The following is a 22633-nucleotide window of genomic DNA, read 5'->3' on the forward strand; positions in this document are numbered from 1 at the left end:
ACCCTATATATTTTGCACATTAACAGGCAGTGTAAGTAGCAGCGTTATTTAAGGTTATTTGAAAAAAATTGTCGCTTTAAACTTTAGTACGAAGTTATTTGGTTGTCTTTACGATTATTTTTTGATCTTGTAATGTTTATGAATTTCTCATAATGGCAGATATTTCGTTGTGTAATTCGTGTCATTTCGTACTATAAAGTACAAATAAAAATAAAGGTCTTCAAAAATTCTGCAAATGAACGTTTTAGAATTACTGTTATGTTACTGGTATATTTGTATATTACAGCCATCAAAGTGTAAAGAGGGGCAATGAATAACAAGTAAGTATATTTCCTCACTCTTTTATATCATACGTAAATATCGACATAGCTTTAAGACAAGATATACGCTCAGGAAGACTTATCCGCTAGTAATAGCTATCGAATTCGACGATAGAACTTATATATAGTATTTTTTTCATAGAGGACCACATATTTTGAATCGCACAAATTTAACTCGAACGTATGTGCATAAGATATAGAATTACAGGATTATTTACAAGTTTGTTTATAATTAAGAAAAATGGTGATATCTTTTCAGCACTTCTGAACCCTTCGTGACGATTTCGATTAATATGAATAACATGTATTAATATCGCAAATTAAATTGTTATTAGAATGTATCACGTTTTAAGTTCTGTTATTGTATCACGTTGCTAATTCAGAGGAAACGAGTTTATTACATGACGTATGCTACAACGTCTGTGTGGTGCTATACATGATTTTAAATGGACCTAGTAGTCATTCAAGAATTTTTCTAGCGAAGATCTCAGAACGAATTATCTATGATCGGTGTTATCGTTGAACATTAATCCTGCCTTTGCTTTTCATCGCAATACGCGTGAATAATAATGAGTATCGATAAGTATCATGATGATTAATATCTCATTGTTCTCTGTGTGTGTTGAATTATTATATATGGCGTAGCGCCACTTCGCGATTGACAATAATCTCGTCCCTTTTCCAATCTTTTTAATTTCCAATAATTTATATCGACCCGAAATCACGCGAGCTATTAATACCTATAACTGAATCGTCCGCAGATTATTTTCTACCCTCAGAGCGGCGCGACGGGTGCGTCTCGCGCGTTCTTTGGAATGAAAGACACTGATCATCTGATTGCAACAGGGCTAAGGGTCGAACGCGATGGGTCCGTTCGCGGAAAGCCAGTTTCATAAAAGAACTAAGCGTTTCTCTTCCATGAAAGTGCCTTTCCTAAATCGATCGGTGGCAGTATAAATTAGTCGTTTAGCGCTCGTGAGGCAAGATGTGCGCCTCGTGAAACTTCAAACGCTTCCTTCCGTAACACTCGTAATTGGTATATCACGATGTATATCTCGTTAGTACGCCGTGTAATCTTGCCATGGTCTCTGTCTGTATTGCGCTCCGCTGACCTGTATTGCCTCCGGCGTCCTATAATACACCGTTCGGCTCCGATCGTTATTGTTAGTGCTCGTTGGCAGGAACTGAGGACTCGGAACGAACGATTTTTGATGTTGATGTTGTTGATGCTGATGCTGATGCTGCTGCTGCTGCTGATGCTGCTGCAGCAGCTGTTGCTGTTGCTGTTGCTGCTGTTGCTGCTGCTGATTAATCGGCCTGGTGAGCTTGTAGTTGTTCTCGGAAGGCTGTAGCACGGTATCTCTACCCAACTGTCTGTGAAGAGGCAGGACGAATCCGCTCGGCAAATTGGCTTCCTGAAGCAAGGTCGGCGTCAGGGCATCATTTAGGGTAACGTCGTATTCGCTCTCGGGGATATCCTGAAGGCGATGCGTCACTTCGTTGATTCTTTGCTTCGCTCTGTAGCTGCCCGGTCCGGACGGTAGATCCTGAATGTCTTCGTTCCTGTACGTCGAGCTGTAGATGTTCGGCGTGGTCTCGGCGGAGGAAAGTCTTACCTTGCTGCGGATCGGGGAACCCGAGGATGTCGGCACATTGCCGACATTCGCGTGCTTCTCGCTCGAGTAATTCTCTATCCATTTAGGCGCTAGATTCTCGTTTTGATGGTTGCGCAAATCGTACGATTGATTCTGAGTGGAGTATCCTCTGGAGGAGTTCGACAGATCTTCCGGGCCTCTCGAGACTTCCTCCTCGTTGTTCTTCTCTATCGGTTTTCGTAGCGTAGCTGGTCTGGATATCGCGCTATCGTACTCGTCTTGCCGTTGTTTCTTCTGAAGATCGCTCTGAACGATTTTGTAAGCGTCATACGTTTGCTTATCATCCGTTCTCAGAGATGGCTCCTGATGATTAACGCTTCTACCGTCACCTTGTTCCTCTTGTACGTAGTAACCTCTGTATTCGTTTTTGCTTAAAGTGCTTCGGTGGTCGGTTGTTGTTTCTTCGTCTCTTCTGGGCGATTGCGATGCTTTAGAGCCGACCGGTGATAATCCCCGCGGATTGGGATTACCGCCTCGAGACGGTAGGAAAGGCCTCTTCACGATTCGAACGGTGGTTCGAGGTGGAGGAGGAGACGGTGGTTCTTCTAGTGGCTCGTCGTAATACTCGGAAGAGTACTCATCCGGGTACGCGACCTGATGTTGATTCTGCACGTTTCTACCTTCCAGGTCTCTATCTTGGTAATCTACCTGCTGAGACGTTCTCTGAGATTTCTCGGACAAGTTTCTGTGATAATCCTGAATATCGCCCACCTGAGTATCGTCCACCACACGACCACTTTGAGTTTGAATAGGTCTGGCTGGTCGTTCCGGATAAGATAGCTTTTCCGTTCGATCGGTCACCGTCTCTTCAGAGTCCTCCTCAGGTTTACGAATAAGTTGTTCTGGTAAACAAGTCGTCGTAGTTGTTGTGGTAGTTGTAGTGGTGGTTTTCTCGGTTGTTCGATCGTACGAATTGGGTCTTCTGGATACTTCAGTGGTGTCGGATAGATCCTTTGATCTCGAAGAGGATCGCGATCGTTCGATGTCTCGCTCGCGATCGAGAAGCCGAGGCGAGTACGGTCGCTCTTGTCTGTCGGAATCTTGCGATCTTCCTCGCGAATCGCGATCCGAGGATCTCTCGGGACCGCGATTTTTTCCACGATCGAGAGCCCGATCCCTATTTCGGTCCCTGTCTCGATCGTGGTAACGATCCCTCGAGCGATCCTGATGCGTCCTGGGTCTTACTTCTTCTGGCGATGTATGATAACGAGTTCTAAAACATTAATTGTTATTATCATTAATTGTAATATTAATTATTGTCAGTGATTAGTGTGAAGTTCAATGATTGCATTAAACTTTTGTAGCTTGATTCGCACAACACCCTTGTTTTTATATTCGTTACAAACGAATTTTAGAATTTTATGTGAAAATTTTGATGACAAAATATATTAAGATATGTTATGTCAATAATTGTATGTTAACGATATATTTTTTAATGTTATCATTAGAATGAATATAAGATATAATTAGTGATTCATGACTTTGCTTCAATCACAATGACAATTACTCTTTTTAAAAATAAATTTCATTTATGAATATGATTTTGTTTAGTAGTTTAGTTCGTTGAGTATAACTTTATCGGTGTTGTGTACGTTACCTTACCTGAGGGGACGATCCCGGTCCCGAGTTTCATAGAAATCTCTTTCCCTGTCTCTGTCTCTGTCCCTGTACGAGGGTCTTCTTCTGAGCGGCCTCCTGCTTGGTCTGACTTCTTCTAACTCGTCTTCGTAATAATCATCCTCCAAATCTGCCGGTCTCTGTCGTGGCTCCTCTTTAATCATAATTTAATTATTTTTCATTAAGTGCTTTACTAACTTCTCCAATGTCGAAAATCTTTTCAGGTAAATTCTACCTATTGGCTGCGCGGGGGTGGTTTTGTACGCGTATTTATCTTGCTCCGAAAGTGGTACCGGTCGCCGAATCTTCGGTGGCGCTCTTGGCCTCGAATAAACCGAGCTGGTTGGTGCACCCGGCTTCACCAGGCCTTCCGTGTTAGACGACGCGCTCGCCGAAGGTGCTGCAGGTTCCTTATCGTCGTAATCATCTCTATATCTGACGCGAACACAATGTAATATCAGGTTTCGTAAGTGTGTACCGTTCAAACAATGCAAGATCTAAAAGTGTGGTTGTGTATAGTATATAAGATATGTCGAAGTGGTTTTCGATAGGATCAACGTGTTCTCACCTTTTATCGGAATATCTTCGTTCATCGGTATCCCTGTTTCTCGACTCCGGGCGTCTATCGTACACATCTGAATCGTCCACCTCTCTCGACGTAGATCTGATACCTTGATCCGGGTTCCTTCCCCGAGGTCTCGAATCGTCCTCCAGCGGATTCCTCGTCCTGGGTGGGTCTCTTCTAGTTCCCCTCCCTGAGTATCTGTCCCTACCGGCGTCTCGATCCCTATCGTCTCTACCGCGCGCCGACGAATCCCTGTCCCGGAAGTCACGATCGCGGTCCCGATCCCTGAACTCACGATCCCGATCCCGTCTGTACTTCCGATCATCGTACTCGTAATCGTCTCGGCCGACAAAGTCACGTGGGCGACCGTACTCGTCGTCATAATAATCTTCCTCATAGTAATCGTAGGGTCTTCTTCTCGCTGGAGGTCTCCTTCTGGGTGGAATCCGATCGCGTACAGCCGCTCGACTGGTCGGCGCGGTAACCGGCGCCACGGTAGTCGTGGTAGTCGTCGTAGTCGTCGTAGTTGTAGCAGCTTGGTAAAGGGCATCGTTCCTGTGCCAATACTTTTTCGAATTGGCGCAGTCGACCTCGGAGACGAAGTGGCAGATGAAGGTCTTCTGGTCGAACGCCGTGAAATTGGCGCACAGGAAGTCGTAGCGAGTGCCGAAGAGACAGTGATGGTAGACCTTGAGGAGAACACGCGTGCGACGTTAGAATTATCGCCGGACATGTCTGCCGTATCGATAAGAATTGCGCGCCGTTAATTGCGATAACGATGGCCATTAAGAATACGGAATGGATTTCGACGTTGGGCGTTTACGAAACCGAATTGCGATCGATGGGTGAAAGTGGGCGGCAAATCGGCGCCGCGCGTCAGACTTTCGAGATTTTTGAACGCGCCCTCGATCGTTTTCCTTTTGATCGCCTGCCGCGCGAATCTCGCTCGCGATTCGTTACGTCGGCTGTCCTCACGAGGTAACGAAACGTCGGCGACATGACGATTTCAGCACACTTTTCACCGCAAACGAACGCGAGCGATCTTGCCGCACGCCACCGCACGTAACTTTCACACGGCGGCCGCGTGTGTGCGAGTGCGAATAATTGGCACGGAGTCGCATAAATGTGTATTCTACGGTACGGTCACGAATGAAAAAGACTCGCGTGTGTGTGAGGGCCCCGTGGTATTATCTGGAACGTGCAAACGCCGTAGAATTATCTAGGGGAATTATCTAGAATCATTCAGAGCACATCCTTTCGATAAATGTCCGGCACCGTTTCACCGAGATCCCTAGATCGTAAAAAGTAGAGAAGCTCCGATTCCCCCCTCCCTGCCAATAATAGATCATGAATCTTACTCAACTCGTAACATGTAAATGTCAGACGATCATCGAATGTCTAATCGTGCGTCTAACGAGCCTCACACGCATATGCAGCGCAGGATAACTTCAGTACCTACAGTTACAATCGTTGCAACTTTACTAAAAATTTATTCTTGTTCCTCACAATATTGATCTCCTAGTTTTTTTTACAATGAAACATTGAACTGATTTAATCAATTATTCAACAAAATTATCGGAATTTCTTTGAATGAATCACATATAAGACTATTGTACGTTCGGAGATTCCGATCCCCGATAGTTTCAACTCTGTGAAGAATTTACGGTGGAAAGTCGGCAAAATGTTCGGTCGGTCGAGATTTCCTCTATGCCGAATGCCGGAGAATAAATCGCGGTTATTTGCATGACAACTAAAGTGTTAGAATTATTCAGAACGCATCTTTCAGAACGCTCCGACGAGCGTTTTCACACAATCTTTTGGATCTCCTTAGTATCGCGAGTTAAGAATGTTATCGTCCTCATAAACGTTACGGCGCTACATCGATCACGTTCGGAAGTGCGCGCATTAATCAGCAGGATCATTACAATTGTAAATTTCGCCCGCGAAGCTGGAAAGATTAGAAAATCATCCAAGCGATCGCAAGTGATTTCCTGACAGGAAACCCCAGTGGCGAATTAATTGTTTATTTCCCAATTTCTCTTTCGCGACAAATCTTTCGCAAAGCTCACAGGATGACCGGTCTTCTCGACATCCTCCTTTTTTTTCTACGACGCGCCGCGTAGAGCACGTCCCGGCCGACGAACTCTGCTCGTTAACATTTGCATGACAATGCTCCATTCGTTCTCTACAGTCTCGCGAAAATGATCGATAAGAAAACGAGCCGAGTCCGGTCGGAAAGGGGCTACTTTGCAATCGCTTTCACAATTCTAGGAGTGCACGTGAATCGCGGAACGGTCAGGGACGGGAAGCGTAGCGGACCACGAAAGTCCTCTACCTCAGCTTCTTTCCACAGTGACCTTGTTATTGCAGCCGGCAAAAGGTTTTTCACTTTCGATATCGATTTTTTTTACCTTGCTGCTTTTGCAATTAACGATAGTGAAATATTCACGATGACCAATCAATTGTTTGACGTTCCTTGAGACACTTCAACTTCAATTATTCCATTAACGTACAATCTATGTCCGTCGCGATGATATCATTTGGCAGATTTATATGTACATGATGTTATGTTTATCGCAAAATTTTGATTAATCGTGCAATTGCCAATTACATGACTATCATCAAGGTCTATCTTCGCCGAGTATTTTTGTCATATGAGTGCGAACGTATCAGAAATTGGCATCGCGATGATTTAAATTGCAGCGCCCACGTCCTTTCGATTTTGTATAATAAATATCACGCTTTGTCCTTGGTACACACACCCAATCGCAATAATTACTGCTTACCACTTATAGTAATTACATCAGGACTGTGTAATTTTGTTTTATTCAAACGACGCGAATGAATCTGCAACGATGATTTCTCAATCGTTCGTTTTTATGTAGTCAAACCCGCGATGCCGGAATTCGCGCGCGGTGAAACGATCGCTCTCAGCGATGCGATGATTGGTAAAAGTGTGCTCAATCGATACGCATTTTTTTTTGCATTCGTGTCTTGCCCGAGAACTCGCTTTCATTCGTGGTTGCCTGCGCAGATGTCAACTTATCAATCAGGCCTTCGACCGTCGACCGATCGCTGATGGAGTCGAATAATGATCACTATATCTTCCGCCAACATTAGAAATTAGAAGGCAACGCTCTCGGATCATTGACACCTGTTTATTACGGCAGTAATAAACATCGCCGTATTGAGAAAGATCTTTCTTTAGAATTGATTCAGGCGACAACTCTCTTGATTTTCTTTTTACCGCGTTAGAATCGGTATCTTTTGCTTCCTCATAGAGGAAGCTTTGTTTTCGTAAAAAAAAATTTTTTTTAAGTTGCTTTTGCCAATGTGTTCAGAATGTTCTAAAACGTCGAAAAATCGTTATTTTAAAAAATGTCGGTATGTGTGTATGTATGTGTGTATGTTGTGCCAAATTTACCGAAATTTCTATAACTCCAGAACTGATCAACCAAATCTTAACGAATTGTATATGAAGTGGCTTCCTCTATGAGGAAGCCAAAACAAATAGAGGAAACTTTGTGAGCAAAGGTTTCTACTTGCACACTTAAAAACTATGAGGAAGCAATGTGCAGGTTTCTACTTGCACAGATTTTTTATTGAAAAGATAATTCTATAATAGTTTATCGCCTGTTCAAATTGCAAACGCAGCAGCATCAATGTTTTAATAAATAGATTTCCATCGCTCGATATAACGGCCATCGTTCGGCGTAGAAATTCGCGTTACTTTTTTCTTCCTTTCCAGAGGTACCACTTATTTTCTCGATTAGATAGTATTTCTATAATGTAAGTGTAATTAAATTTTAATTACCTGGCACTTGTGCGGCACGCTGGCGTAGAATCCGTCGTGCAGGCCGTCGCATTTGAAATCTATATCCTCGGGTATACTATTATAGAATGGATAATCACTGAGATTATAGCCGTTTAACTCGCGCGGCAGATTCGGATCCCATATGTAATCGATCTGTGGGATTCCCGTCAAAGTGTGCCCAGTCGTTCCGTTGGTTTCGGTCGCGAGTGTTGTCGTCTGAAAAGCAAAGTGAATTACAATATCTTTCTTTTTCGCCAAATGACGAAGCTAATAGTATTAAAGACAAAGGATTTGAAAATTTTAAGATTACCCTATCACAAACGTGATGACTATGTCGGATAAAATGGCTTTCATTTCCTGCGGAAAACACGGCCCCTTGATTCGATATACCGATTTTACCGTAATGACAGTTTCCGTGTATTCGTGGACGGAAAAGAGCGCGGTCTGATAGACCGATATCTTGTAGAAAAGTTATTTCACGCTTGAAGAGGCAGCTACGTCGTGCTATAATGATTAGGGATGAGCACTCGAGCTCGATCTGATGTGATGTCACATTCGCTCGTTTGTGCGCGAAGGTGAACCTGTCGTGCGTGAGTTTACGTGAACGTTAATTGATTTGACGCCGGCGTACATTAATCAAAGTGCTACGGCGCCTACGCAGATGCAAATACAGTTGAGACGCGCTGTTAAACCGGATTTACGTGGCATATAGGAGTTTACGCAGCGCTGTTTTCATGATTTGGAACACGACACGCGATGTTTATCGTTATATTATCACGATGGTCAATGCGCTCTAGCTTGCTTCCAAGATGTATTACCGGCTAATTTATGTCGTGTTGCATTTGCAAGACCCCTTTTATTCGCGAAGAAGCACTGGCGAAATGAGAACTCGTTTGGTACACGATCGTCGTGACTGTGGCATTGGTTTTGCAACGATCGACGATAGATCGTGTTTCGCCTACGTCGTGCAACCTGAACAAGACGATCGCACGATTTCGAACAAGGATGATATCGGTATAATTTTGGTTTAATCGTTTTCATTGAAACGTGCAGGAAGTACACGAAGCATATTTTTTACTCCTGTTTATAATATCAAAGATTGAAATTACTAAAATTATTTTGATCATAATTATTGATTTAGGACCGTATGTCAATTCGAGATAATGCAAAATTGATCGTAATCGTCTTTAATTTGAAAACACAATATCAGGATTTGTACAATTATTGATTTAAAAGCTATTAGATAACGTTTAATTAATCGTACTATTTTGCGATCTATTCTAAATATGATTGTTTTCTTAGCATACCTCCGAATTTACTTGATCATTTTCTTCCACGTGAGGCTCCTCGGTCGTGGTGGTCGTCGTTGACGTGGAAGTTGTCGCAATTTTAAATTTTGGCCTGGTCTTGAGTGCTGCGGAGACGGCGTGGGCCAATAATATTCCTAAAACGCGTAAAAGAGCGATCTTGTTAATGAGAACGTAAAAATCATCGGGAAACGTGGATCGATGTCATGACTTTCTTTCCACAGTGCACAGTTGCGCGACTAATCACGCACGTTCGAGGTAAATATAGTTCGGTTTGCTCGCCTGAGGAGTATCGATGGCCTCGATGAGTCTGATACATTAAGGAAAAAGGCCATCACGCATCGCGAATTACGTAAATCGCGAAGAAGCGTCGGCGTTGCAAAACTTAGACGAGCAGTGTGGTGAGAACCCAACATAAGTGTTGCAATTTTCTCTCGCCGACCGAGCGCATTCGGTTGGGTAATTGTTCTTAAACGGATCAAGGCTGTCTATTGATCGTTTCCTTTCCACGTTTTGTTGATTTACGATCTATAATACATGAGCCACATATGCGGTAAGCTTGTAATACATAGCATCAATCTTCAATTAATCATGGATATTCCACATGGATTTTTACTAGGTTTCTATATTTGTCTATTTTATTTATTTTTGTTCTCATGATTTCTTGCTTTAATCAAATTCTCTTAATTTTTATCTCGGTATATCAAACTTACATCTCTATCTCTAAAAATCACGAGAGAAGCAAAGTGCCGTCTCCAGCCTATATTAGTGGCTCCGTAAAGCCTTGCTACTGAATCATATTTGCGACTGTTTTGAAGTAGTTCAAGGCTATTTTGAGACCTAACAGCTGAGGAATTAAGACGCAAAGTGTGGACAGTCCGCGAAGCGTAAATCAACGCAGAAATTGTTTTTCGCTTTCTAATATGACATTTATCTCCCGATGTATATCTTTATAGACGATGTCGATAATTCCCACGCCGCGAATGTATTGGCTTCAGTCTCTCGAAGAAAGAGACTTAATATAAATTCCACCGTTAACATTTACTTGAATAATCATCAGCAAAACTTAGAATGCAGAAAACAGTTGGCAGCCAAGTAACCGACCAATAATTTTTATAAGACTTACAGTCGTTGTTTTTACGACCGCGTCTCCCGCTCCCGTTATTTTCGACACGATTCTCGCGCATGGTGCACGTACATACATACATAAGGAAAAACATGTTCGCGCCTTTGTTGAATCGATTAGGGTTGCGCGACGACGACGTGAACGCTGCTCGTGGACCGGAAAGTGGATGTCCTCGAAAGTGATGTTGAAAATGTGTATGATAGGCCCGGCAATCGTATAACGGGATCATACTTTTCCATGCTGTGATCGATAAAGAGCCGCGCCGCGCCGTACGGGTCGGCGCGTTGCATAAAAATGAATTATGGGAACGCGCTCGCATTCCGTTTGTGGGAAATGTTAACGTGGGCGTGCTCCTTCCTTGTAAAACGTTATACGATAAAACGTTTTTCGTGACGAAATCGTCGTCGTTTTTTATGTCGGTGTGTAAACAAATTGCTTCATTCAATTGTCCGACGCGTGGTCTCGATCGAATGGGAATGATCTGACATTTTCTTTCCTCGAAGGGCGTGACGGAGTCTTCTCTCGCCTTGGCGATGATCTTCATTAAGAAATTATGATGCGCGACACGAAACGCATTTACGTGCACTCTTTACGTGCGGTATCTACGCTGATGCGTAATGACGCTCAAGATGTGAAAATTGCGTTCATCGTCATGAGATTAATATAGCGTCGCTAATTAACATCGTAAAAGTTTACGATGCCGTAAGAATGGCGTTCTAAAATATTTCGTGATTTTTAAGTGGGGTTTTAAAGATCTCGGACGGATAGAATGTTGCCCAACCGGCGAAAATGTCAGAAAGCATTCTAAATGCTAACACACAGCGTCACGTGACTGATGTAAACCGCTCCAATGAGTATTACGGGCGGGGAACAGGTCGATAGCGACTTGAATTCGCAGTATGCGTTTGCAAACAACCGCGACGTAGTCTTTCCTGGGCGAGACAGCTTCCACGGAATTCCCGTCTTTATCGGATCTTCTGAGCTTTTCTTTGTCGCCGCGCTAAGTCGGATGACGTTAATGCCCGTGTTTGCCGAGTATCTTATCCGGAATTTTCGGACTCTTAAGATTATACGCTTCATGCTTCGCGACAAGACAAAGGAAACCTCTTGGCATTCACGACGGGACCCTCTTTCTTCGTGGAACTTTTCTGTAAAGCATTTTTGTGAATCGCACGTAGCCACGAATCGCAATACGAATACCAAATGTGCTTGATGTAATTTTTAAAGATTAATCTCTCTCGTCTCTCGGTTGATAATTCGATCAAAATATCCATTTTGCCTTAGTACATATTTAATGATCCGTGAAATGTTCTTTATGAATTTTTAATTAACATTTATGAGATTGCGAGCAAAATGTGAGAGAAAAATTTATATTTTATAATTTTTAAATTAATTATTTTTTCTTTTAGACACAAAATATTTTAAGTAGCTATTATACCAAATTTTATCTGTGCTAATATCAGCATTTAACTTATTGTCCCGTTAAATTCCGGTTTATTTGTTATGGAAGGTAGCCGTTATTTTGTATTGCAGTCGTCCACTGTCTCTTCGGCATTCCTCCGCGGCCGTGGAAAGTCCAAAAATACTAAGGACGCGACATCACGGTGGATCGCGAGATGGACAAGGGGAGAGATTTTTTCTTCTGCGGAACGGTAAACAGGATTTCAAGAAATAGTAGAAATCGAGTAAAAGTCCCGCTGTCAAGCTCCGTTTAGTATCCGGGGAATCATGATTCGTCGTGAAAAGAAGAATCATCAGATTCTACAGAAATTGCGCTTACCGTACAGAGCGAGCAGCAGCAGCCATCGTTTCTCCCGCATATTGGCACTGTAACAAATAAATTGATTACATTATAGTTACATTAATTACATTAGTAACGGAACAGTTATATTATTATTTAATTAGTTAATTGACCTGCGCTGCAATTTAATTTCAGAGATTAAAACCTTTGACAAAATTTGAAAAAAGAGTTATATTAATTTATCATTTCGCTAAAATCTCAATGTATAATTTACAAATAATTTTATTGAAATTACGATGTGCGTGTATATAGGATTATATCTAATTCTAAAATATAATCATAGATAATTATTAATTTATATTGTCTTCGATTTTATATATATATATATATATATATATATATATATATATATATATATACATGAGGCGTTTTTGGAAATGTCTCTGTCGTCAGTTTTTTGCGCAAGATATTTCAGAGGGCGACGAGGTTTCTACTTGCGAAATTTTAGTTGAATTCCGCAGGGTGTTGAATAACAATCGCACGGCACTGTACATCGGTGAGCATAATCAAAGTAGTGTGCCTTAGCACCGCGCGTATAGACTGTGCTCGAGTATATGGGAACGGATAGGTACTTTCTCTGTGCTGTCACCACTGCTAACCATATAATGCAAGGATAATGCGGGTGTTATATAAATGCGCGATCACGTAATCGAGTGTGACTTTACAGTAGTGATTGCGAACGTCTAATTATTGGAGTCTATCGATGCTCCTGATGGAGCGCACTGGTCTACTTAGAGAGCACTTGGTGATGGAATCTTTCGAAGAAGATTCACGATGCGGTAATCCGCTGGTTCAATAACTTACGTTAGATCATCACGCGAGCGATGGTTGATGCGTTCTTGTAATAACGGGTCTGCCATCTCTTACTCTGGAGGTTAAAATCGCCTTAGAATTTTTAATGAAGTCGTATACATCGTACTTATAGTTCTTGTATATCACATGTAGTATCTTGTATATCACGACTTTTACTTGCGCGAGGTTTATTGAAATTGATCTAAATTTGCCGCAAATTGCTACTTCGTAGATGTAACGGATGGCCTTGATTTTTCGATCACCGTCGATAATTCACATTCCATAATGGCATCGTGGCTCTTGAGATTTTATTTCTTTTTTCCCCTCTCGCCTGTACTGGTGAAAGTAACCTTGCAGCCTTCCAGTACCAAATTAGATTACCAATCGTGGACTTGATATAGTTACATGCCACGAATGTACTCTGTGCTGGCCATACACTTGTACGGTCAGCCATTAACGAGGCTTGAGTCATCGGATCTAATCAGATTGAGACTAGGTTCATTGACGAACATAATATTATAAAATCGCTATGTGTCCAGTCTTTGATTAATGCAAATTAATATCAATTACAATGATCAGAGATACGCAACAGGATGCGAATTCAATTCTCGCTTATTGCCTTTAATTAAGCGGAGAGACGACACGTGATTTTCGAACGTAAATACACGCGATTCTTATGTTCTTCTCAGTTTTCCGCACAGAAATGTGCTCGCATTAATTAAGCGCGCTATCGCGCTCCAGTTCCCAAACAGATTCTTATCGTTTCTGTAAAAATAGGAAAGAAAGAGAGAGGATACCTCCCTCACGTTGCAGCCGTACACGACTACATTATTCAGTTACACAAGTTTTCGTAATTGTTCCTTTTGTTTGTGTCACAACGCGAAGAACGAGTTTTTCGCGTTTCTCAGGCGGGCATGGGAAATCCTCTCCTGATTATAGATCAGTTTCATCCGGAAGCTGCGCCAATTAGGCCCGAATCGTAATAAAATTTGTGAATTTTTATTCGACACGGCCAAGTTTTATTCAGCTAAATATAATACCTGCTGCGTTTTGTAATCACGTTATTATGTAACTTGCTGGGTATTTTTTTTTATCAGCGTTTCTTGTATTTATCTACTTTCTATGGCATATTTGTAGGTATTATATATGTAATATTTTTTGCATATTGTGTGTGTGTGTGTGTGTGTGAACATAACACCCTTTGGTGCGTGACGGAGGATTATTATGTTGCCAGAAGGCTCCAATTTCTTAATTATGCATTATAAGAAATGAAAGATGCGATCTCTAAGCATAATTTGCATGTGTTTCGGTTTCTATCATCTATCGAACATTTTCCGAAAGAATCTTCCCTATCGAGATGCACGCGAAATATGTTACTAGTATAACGTTACCTTACGGTAAACTACTTTATGTTACGACACATGCGAGTAACGGTCACCCACGCCCACTAAAGGTCACCGGAAGTGATGGCTGGTACCACCAGTTGCTCAATTGATTCACCTTCTTAAATCGGATTGGCGAGTGCGCAGAAATATGCGCACTTTAAAGATTCTCAACCTTGCTTGAATTATTCAAGAATTTTTTTTCTGAAACTTCTTGAATAATGAAAAAGTTTCCAGACAATATATTAATTAAAAAACAAAACAGTTATAGAGAGACATACATTATTTATAGTATCTTTTTAATCGAGAGTAAAGAACAATATCTTGAATATTTTTACTTTTGAATTAATTTTTTATAATAATTTATATAAACTTCTGTGCATTTTTCCGGCTATAATAAACAAAGTTTTTGGAATGCTAAGCATTGCGCTAAGGTGCGGTTGCAAAAGTCGATAGCCTTCAAAAGTGTAGTATGCCGAAACAGCACAAGCTTTCATTTCCTCATGCGTGCTATTCGAGTGGTCGCTTCGAGCTGTATTATTGAATTAATCGTCGATCGAGAAAAATTGATGTCGACTGCAACAAAATTCAGCGAAAGAGTTAATATTACATACTGCGATAATGCGGAATTCCGATAAGGAAATTTGGTTTTATCTTTCTAGATATTGTTCTATCTCTTGTTAACGAGCATTATTCAGATTATTTTAACGGAAATATGAGATTGTGTATTATGCCTGTTATAAATGCACAATCTTAAAAAATATTAGTTATACTTTAGAGGATTGCATAATTAATTTCTTGACTTGATAATAGTAATGTATCTCAATGTCCTTCAAAGGCGATATTTACAGCGATTGACATTTACAGAGAGAAAGAGAGAGAGAGAGAGAGAGAGAGAGAGAGAGAGAGAGAGAGAGAGAGAGAGAGAACATAAATATCAAGAGATATTGAGATAAGAATATATTTTATGGATACAATTTTGTTTGCTCTGCAAAATTTATGATAAAAAACTAAACGACTCAGATATTTTGTAAAAAGTTAAAGCTACAAATTTCAAAAATATCTATAAATACAGATATTTTTGTAGCGTATTTCGCCTGTTTATCCAGAGCAATGAATACAGACAGATCAGATCAGATACGTTTATTTTAGTATGATCGTATCTCTATAAAGTAGATTTGCTTAAAATGGATATAATCCGTCGTAATCCGTCAGATCAATGGATCAGTCACGAACATTACGCTTCTCGCTATTTCAATCGTGCTTCATAGCTGAAGAAGAGTGTTTGTTGTATTAGTTGCAAGCATTGTTTGCCTCGTACGTAGAAAGTGTGCGATTGTGCAAGGCAAACATATGCAGAGAACAAATGTTAATAATCGTAACGAGAGCTGCTGGTCGTGCGTGCGCGTAAAAAAGAAATATCTTTCGTAAATTAGATTACTATCTGGTTGCGGAGTATGAAACGTTGAATTTGCTTGGACGAACGCCAGGGCCGCATCGGGAACTTTTGAGCGCTACAAATAAAACGAAATTCTGTGCAGCTGTGCCCAGAATCAAGTAAACACGCATCGGGCCAATATTGATGTTTTTTTGTGAATATATATTTACACGTTATATCATATTTAAATATTGAAACGCGTCTGAATATACAAAAATGATTTAAAGTCTGGAATATTGGAAAGACAAGCAGATTATAAATAATTTTAAATGTTATTGTCAGAAATAAATGGCATAACATCGAATAAAGATATATTAAGACAGAAAGATTAAAATTAATTTATAAAAACATTTTGTTGAAACATACTTTTTCTTTTTTTTTCTTTTAAACAAAACCATGAAACGTTACCTATCTCGGCAAAATTTTTTTTTAATTTTGCCGGCTTTTAAAAAGGTGTTAGATTTATTTAAAACATTACAATTTTCATCATATCTCGCCAATATATCGCGTTTCCACGTTCCGAGCTTCCGTTCTGACACTAGAACGATTTCTCCTATTAGAATTTAGAAATTCTTCCATAATCCATTTATGTGTGCTTTTTGCGAGAGTATGTTTCGTTAATTTTATGTGTTATTAATAATTTACATGTAAAAGAAATACGTCTAACTTCTTCCTGAAGGCGAAATAAAATTTAATGAATAGATTTGAGATACATAAATAGCTTACGGTCACGATAGTACTCGGAAATTAGCTTCTAACACCTGCGTACGCTCCAATGACCACGGAATTGAACTAATCGAAATCGTTTATCGTAGATCAATCGTTCTTGCGCAACAAAGCGATAATAAATAATTGCCGTTATTTCTATATCGATTCGCCGCGACTCCAATTTTGGAATCGCACTCAAAATGTGTCTTTGATTTTTGACGAGCTGATCGAAATTCAACTCGTATTTCAGCCTTTGATTAGAAACTGCGTCATTGAGCAACACTCAGAATTCGTTCGATCAAGCTGATCAGAAAGTGTTTCGGTCGTTCTTGCCGTTCCTTGAGACGAGAGAACCGGCTTTGGAATAAATGATTTCACTCTCGGCTGAGAATAAAATTTATTCGACCGTAAAGCATCAACTGCGTCGTTTCACCGATTTATTGTGTAAGACTTATTCTTATTTACCTAAATATATCGGACAGTGCAATGGCTGCCAAAGAACATCTTGCAAGTTACCAAAATTGACGATGTAAAAAGTTAGGTTCTCGCTACTTCTGATAGGTTCTCGATGTGTAACAATTCTCCACGCGGATTAACTATTAATATCAATGTAATTAATAACCCTGCACGGTTCATTACGAGGCTTTTACGTAAGCGCGAATAACGTGTGAATAAACGCGCGAATAGATGCTATTTTGATAGCCGGCGAAACTATTCGAAAGTTATTATTTAAGAGCGGGCGGAGAGTGAAAAATTGAACGAATCCGTCTCCTACGAATTTCTCCCTTAAGAAGAGACTTGCGCTCCGTGTATAATTAGCGCGATTAATGTGTCGTGAAGCCGGCGCGCCGCCATCCGTCTTCCCGCTCTTCCTATTCCGTGCGAACGATTGTTCGTTACAGAGCTCAGAGGAGAGTACAATGAGGGTCCGATGCAGGTTCATATAAGAGATATTTTACGATACGACGCTTCCTACCGCACTGTAAACTCTATTATATAAGTTATACAATGTACTTTATCGCTCTCTGCGGCTTCTTCGATCTATTCGTACGTAACTCGACATCTGCAGCAAGTGTAAAAGTATTGGAACGATTTAGGGTTATGATCTTATGATAATAGTAATAGGAAAATACGTGTTGTGTTACAAATTATTTAATTGCAGCCATGAAATTATGTTTGCCAAATAAATGAGTATTTATCGAAAGTAGACTCTCGCAACATCGTCGCGTACAGGAGATGTGACATACTTTTTACTCGTTGACACATTCGACCGTCAGTCTGGTTATCTTACTATGAAAGTGCTGATGGTCAAAATTTCGTTTTATCCTCAGGCAAAACGTTATGAGCGTTCAAAAGTCCGATTTCTATCAAACAATTAAGATATTTGTATAGTTCATTTTTCAATTTTCTGCAAAATATGCGTGTATATTCTATTTTCAAAGACATTAATACAATCAAAATAGAAAAGAACGATTGATCAATAGTTATATTAATTATAATAATTTGTGAATTATAGTAAGTAAATTATAATAAATATTAAATTATAATTTCAATGATAATAATTTTTTTTAAAGAGCACTTATTAAATTTGGATACATGAAATCTATGTCCAAATAATACGACGACTTTTTACAATGATTTTTTTGTTTGACAGGGATTAGCGGTAACTTATTGCACATTCCGTTATTCTTATTTGTGTACCACTCGGAGGTATTTACACGTTTTTTCTCCAAGCGCATACGCCTTCGCCTGGGTTATCCTCTCTCATTTATTAATTCTCCTCCTCGTGAATGCGATTACCTCCTGAGAGATTATTTACAGCGAGACGTGCCGGCGGGTACGAGATAATAAAGTAACAGTTACCGTATACCCCGAGACAGTTAAGACGCCTAACTCCATCGTCGGTGATTAAAATTTTATTTATCTTCCATGCAATTATTCCCAATTGAAGCGTACTTCACTAATTATTGCGGTGGTCAAATATATAGAAGATATTTTATTGCCGCTTCACTTCTCCCGCGCGCATTTTCTGCGCGCATAGTCGCAAATGTTTCCCGGGTCAATTGCTTTTCCAGCCATGCTGATCCATCCGGCGACATTAATGACCGATCGAAAACGGAATTTTGTTCGTTCGATCATCGCGAGTCACACGGATTGGCCGTAAAGCTATTCGGCCGTTCGATTATGGCGAAGTCGTTCGTTTATTTTTCCGCCGTCGTATCGGGAGAAAGCCGCTCGCGCTTGCCCGCGACGACGGACGTGGATTATGTCGTAACGCCATGGCGCGGTGCAATATTGTTTATGAAAAAGATCCCGCAAACGGGCGAGCACGTGCCGTCGATGCTATTGCTGCGGATGCTGCTGCTGCTGTTGTCGTTGTCGTTGCTGCGCCCTCCGTCGCGCCGAGAAAATGGGCCGGTCGCGGTCCGCGCGATTATGAAACTTTTTTATAATTACGTAACAAGACGAAGCTCGCGCGCGGCAAAAATTCTCGCGCGTATTGCGGTATTGCAGGCCCGTTCACGAAGACATATGGATACTTCGTGGTCCTCACAGAAACGGAGAGAAGCTGTGCAAACTGAATAATCGTGACGAACGTTGTGGAGAATCAACTGAGATAGTTTCTAACGTCTCAAATTTTCCGCTTTGAGAGAAACGCTGAAATTATGCGCCGCGATGGGTTTTAAGCGCGTTAGAGTTTAGTTGCGATATGGAATTGAGAAAAGGAGCGAATCTCATTAAGAAGAGCTGGCAAGGCGGCGTGTCGTGTGTCTAACACGCGCTCCTCGCGTAAATTAAATTCACATTCGAACGTGTATACAATCGCCTCGCGGAATCCGCCGATTGAAAGTGAACGTGGTGGACGCGTTAGAACGCGTTGGACGGAGCGAGGCGATGAATTACGCACGGGTAAAAGAGAGGCAGAGATAGAGAAAGAGAGAGAACGGTCCATTGGGGTACCGTCGAGGCTATACGGAAAACTTACTCCACCTAATCGACGAAGTCGGTGTCGGTTGTGTATAGGTGTACGAGGTGAACTCTTGATTTAGATAAACCCACAATAAGAACGCAGCGAATGCTATCGTGACTCGATCAAAAGTTAAGGCGCTCGAGAAATGTCTTGCCCTATAAATCGATAAGGCTATTATATTCATCAGTTCGATCGTGTTCTCACATGCGGGTCGGTGAAAGATAGTTAATGTATTAAAATTTATGTGAGAAAGAGAAAGAGAGAAGGGGGGGTGAAGGGGGTCGTGCAAATTAGCTAATCATTTCGCTCGTTTGCTTATCTTCTCAGGGTCCTTTTCAGACGAAAACTTTTTCTTCTCGCGGTTTCGTGGCAACGTATGATTCAGTTCCTGCTCTGGTAAAAATACTCTGGAATAAATTACCACAAGTACCGACGAAAGTTTTCATCGGGAATGAGATTCGAGGAGCGAGCGTGCACCGTGCGTACTCGATGCGTGCGTGCCGTGGCATGTGTGTGTGGTGCGCGCATGCCGTCGCACGTGTGCGGCGACCGAGTATACGTCTTTAAGCCGAACGAACTCTCTTCTCGTTACTCGCGATTCCCGACGAGCAGATTAGAAATTCGTGAGTTCGCTGGAACGATATATGTTCGCTCGACTACTTCGACGATGGGGAAACATTGCGCAAAGGGATCGGATTGCGTTGTCGCCTGTTTTGGGCGGGATTTCGCGCGGCCCTTTCGATTTCGCGCCACTCTGCACTCGCTCGAGCGGAAACGTGCGAGTGGAAAGTGATCGAACGTGGTAAAATTCGATGATAAAACCGCAGTTTGCTCTCGTTGTCATTGCTATCGAGATGCAAAAAACGTCGGGGGCAGGAAGGCGCACAGGATGCGACGAGCAGCGAAAGTCCTGTCTTTATTGCGGTCTTCGAAGCGACTCGCTTTAATGCTCGCGTTCCTCATTTTTATGGATCCTTTTCTCTGTTCACTCGAATGAATCTGACTCATCAGCCGCGTATATTATTTGTACTTCGTAGCAATATCGCTATGTTTATATATAACTAATAAATATATTGAAGATGTAGCATTTCAAATTCATCGTTTTAGGGATAACGAATTCCTGAATTTTTCTTTAGGCTATCTTGAACCGAAACGGTCTCGCACGGTGCATAAACTGTCGCAAGAGAACAATGATATTTTGACTGCGGTAGGAGCTGAGAGCTCCTTCTATTCTAAATAAACACTGTGATTAAGATTGATGAGGCAATACAAATTTCATAAAATTTGTCGAAATATTGCGGCGCTCCGCTTTCTTTGCTTTCGAGCAGAGTAACGCGCACAGATATCCAATATAATCTCGAAATTAATAAAACATACAGATACACTGTGCGTTTCACCGAAGGATCGAAACATTTCTCGAACGAGCAACATTCAACGTTGTGAAAATTTCGCAAGATCAATAGTTGCCAGAGACTTGTTCCGAAACGGGACAAATTTAAATCTGTATTTTTCAAAAATACGTTCGGTCTCCTCGGTTACGCAGCTCCGGCGAGAGTGGCGAACGTAATTTGCAGCGCACAACGCAAACAGATGAAAAGACGATCAAACCTGTCTCTCTCGGCTCCGCTCGGTTTTCGCTAATCCCTCATGAAATCCACCGTCCTCACATCGACTGGCACTTGAAATGCAAATTCACAAGTATACCGTGCGATCACGAATGACAGGTACGAACACCTCGTCGAGGAAAATTGACAGTGACGTGCGCCCGGAAAAATACCCGTGCGATTTTTCGGTGGGACCGCGGACAACGGAGACGAGACGACGGTTTTTCGTGCGGGTGCGGGACGAGATCGCGGCGTCCGGTCCGGCCAGAAGACTGCGCGATGGAAGTGGAAAAGCCACCAGCAGGAGCGTTGCGCTCCGACCACCATCGTCAGGTTGAGAGCTTTCTACGACCGACGACGAGGCCGAAGGAGGGAGTCGAACGGCGCATTGGCGTCTTTGGGGCCCGACCGGGGCATAGGCGTAATTCCACTGGAGACTTTAAGGACCCAGAGACCGGGAGAGAAAGGCATGAGAGAGACTGGGCGAGCAGGCACGGCACGTAGAGAGACACCTGCGTCGCCACCTGACAGAACGAGACGCTCTCGCGCTCGTGCACGCGGAGCCCGGGGATTCGATATCGATGCTATAAGGTCATTGCTGCGTGCGGCCAACACGCAATCGCGATATTTGCTCTCGGCCTGCAAATAGTCATCGGGTCAAATCACGGTTTCGCTTCGCAACGAGCCCCCTAGACGTATAATTACAACGAGTCCGACATACGTGAATGATTACAGTCGCGATCTGTTTGATTTCAATTGATAACCTGTGGCAATTATATACCTGCGGCGTATTATTGCGTTAAATACCGCCGGTGCTTGAGCTTTGTGAAAGATCCGAGCGCGATCGGATGACAGATAGGAGTGGATAAAATCGGTCGAGGATCGGCTAAATGAACAGTTAAATTTTCATGACATTTATAATGCGATTCGACACCTACGATAGCTTTGTACTTTAGAGAATAGGGAGGGGGACCTTCCATCAAAGGTCTTTCATTGCCTTCGGGGTATTCCGTATTCGTCGCGATCCCTTCGTCATCTGTCACCGACCTGAAACCTAAGTGTATGTACACACCACGAAGGATAGGTATAAGAGATCGATCAGAAGAGCCGAGTGAAAGTGGAACGTCGGGCGTTAATATCTTGACAAAGGATGCCGTAGGAATAGTCGTAGGCGACACGCATGCCTCGAGGATGTTCCGAGCGATAATGATTCCGCGTATCGCGACAGCGCGGCGCGGCGAATCCGCGGTGAAATGTAGGAAATGTAGGTTTTTTCGTGACGGATATATCTTTCGTAATCCTCACGCGGAGACACCGCGCACGGCCGTCACATCGAGTTTTCAATCAATTATTCTTCAGGGTCAAATGGATATAGTTGCCGATACCGAAGGGAGTAACAGGATCTCTATGCGACAATCGCGCGAGATTAAAGCGTCGCTATAATGCGTGACATTAAACACGCAGAATTTGCACGCCACTTATCGACGAGTGACATTTGAAGAAAACAGCGATACGTCATCGCTGTGCGATACA

At 42.0% G+C, this 22633-nt stretch overlaps 1 protein-coding gene across 2 annotated transcripts; it reads right to left on the reverse strand.

Moving 5' to 3' along the window:
- Positions 1–21401, reverse strand: LOC143901018 (uncharacterized). Of its 2 annotated transcripts, none has more exons than XM_077412914.1 (8): positions 21105–21401; positions 12185–12231; positions 9279–9415; positions 7972–8187; positions 4161–4846; positions 3828–4021; positions 3578–3746; positions 1–3188 (listed from the first exon to the last, which is right to left on the reverse strand). In XM_077412914.1, exons 2-8 carry the CDS (start codon positions 12222–12224, stop codon positions 1379–1381), a joined length of 3252 nt encoding a protein of 1083 aa, XP_077269040.1. In that variant the 5' UTR covers positions 12225–12231; positions 21105–21401; the 3' UTR covers positions 1–1378. The 2 variants fall into 2 exon arrangements, with proteins under 2 accessions (XP_077269040.1, XP_077269039.1); XM_077412913.1 differs by having other exon boundaries at positions 3828–4027; positions 21105–21399.
- Positions 21402–22633: the final 1232 nt, after the last annotated feature.

The sequence above is a fragment of the Temnothorax americanus genome, unplaced genomic scaffold (genome assembly GCF_048541705.1).
Source record: "Temnothorax americanus isolate GAGA-0224 unplaced genomic scaffold, ASM4854170v1 Scaffold31, whole genome shotgun sequence".
NCBI lineage: Eukaryota > Metazoa > Arthropoda > Insecta > Hymenoptera > Formicidae > Temnothorax > Temnothorax americanus.

Coding starts and splice junctions, on each gene's coding strand:
- LOC143901018 (XM_077412913.1), bottom strand. CDS start 12,224: ATGCGGGAGAAACGATGGCTGCTGCTGCTCGCTCTGTACG. Junction 8,188..9,278: donor ATGATCAAGTAAATTCGGAG/GTATGCTAAGAA, acceptor TTTGCTTTTCAG/ACGACAACACTCGCGACCGA. Junction 3,189..3,577: donor GACCGGGATCGTCCCCTCAG/GTAAGGTAACGT, acceptor TTAATGTTTTAG/AACTCGTTATCATACATCGC.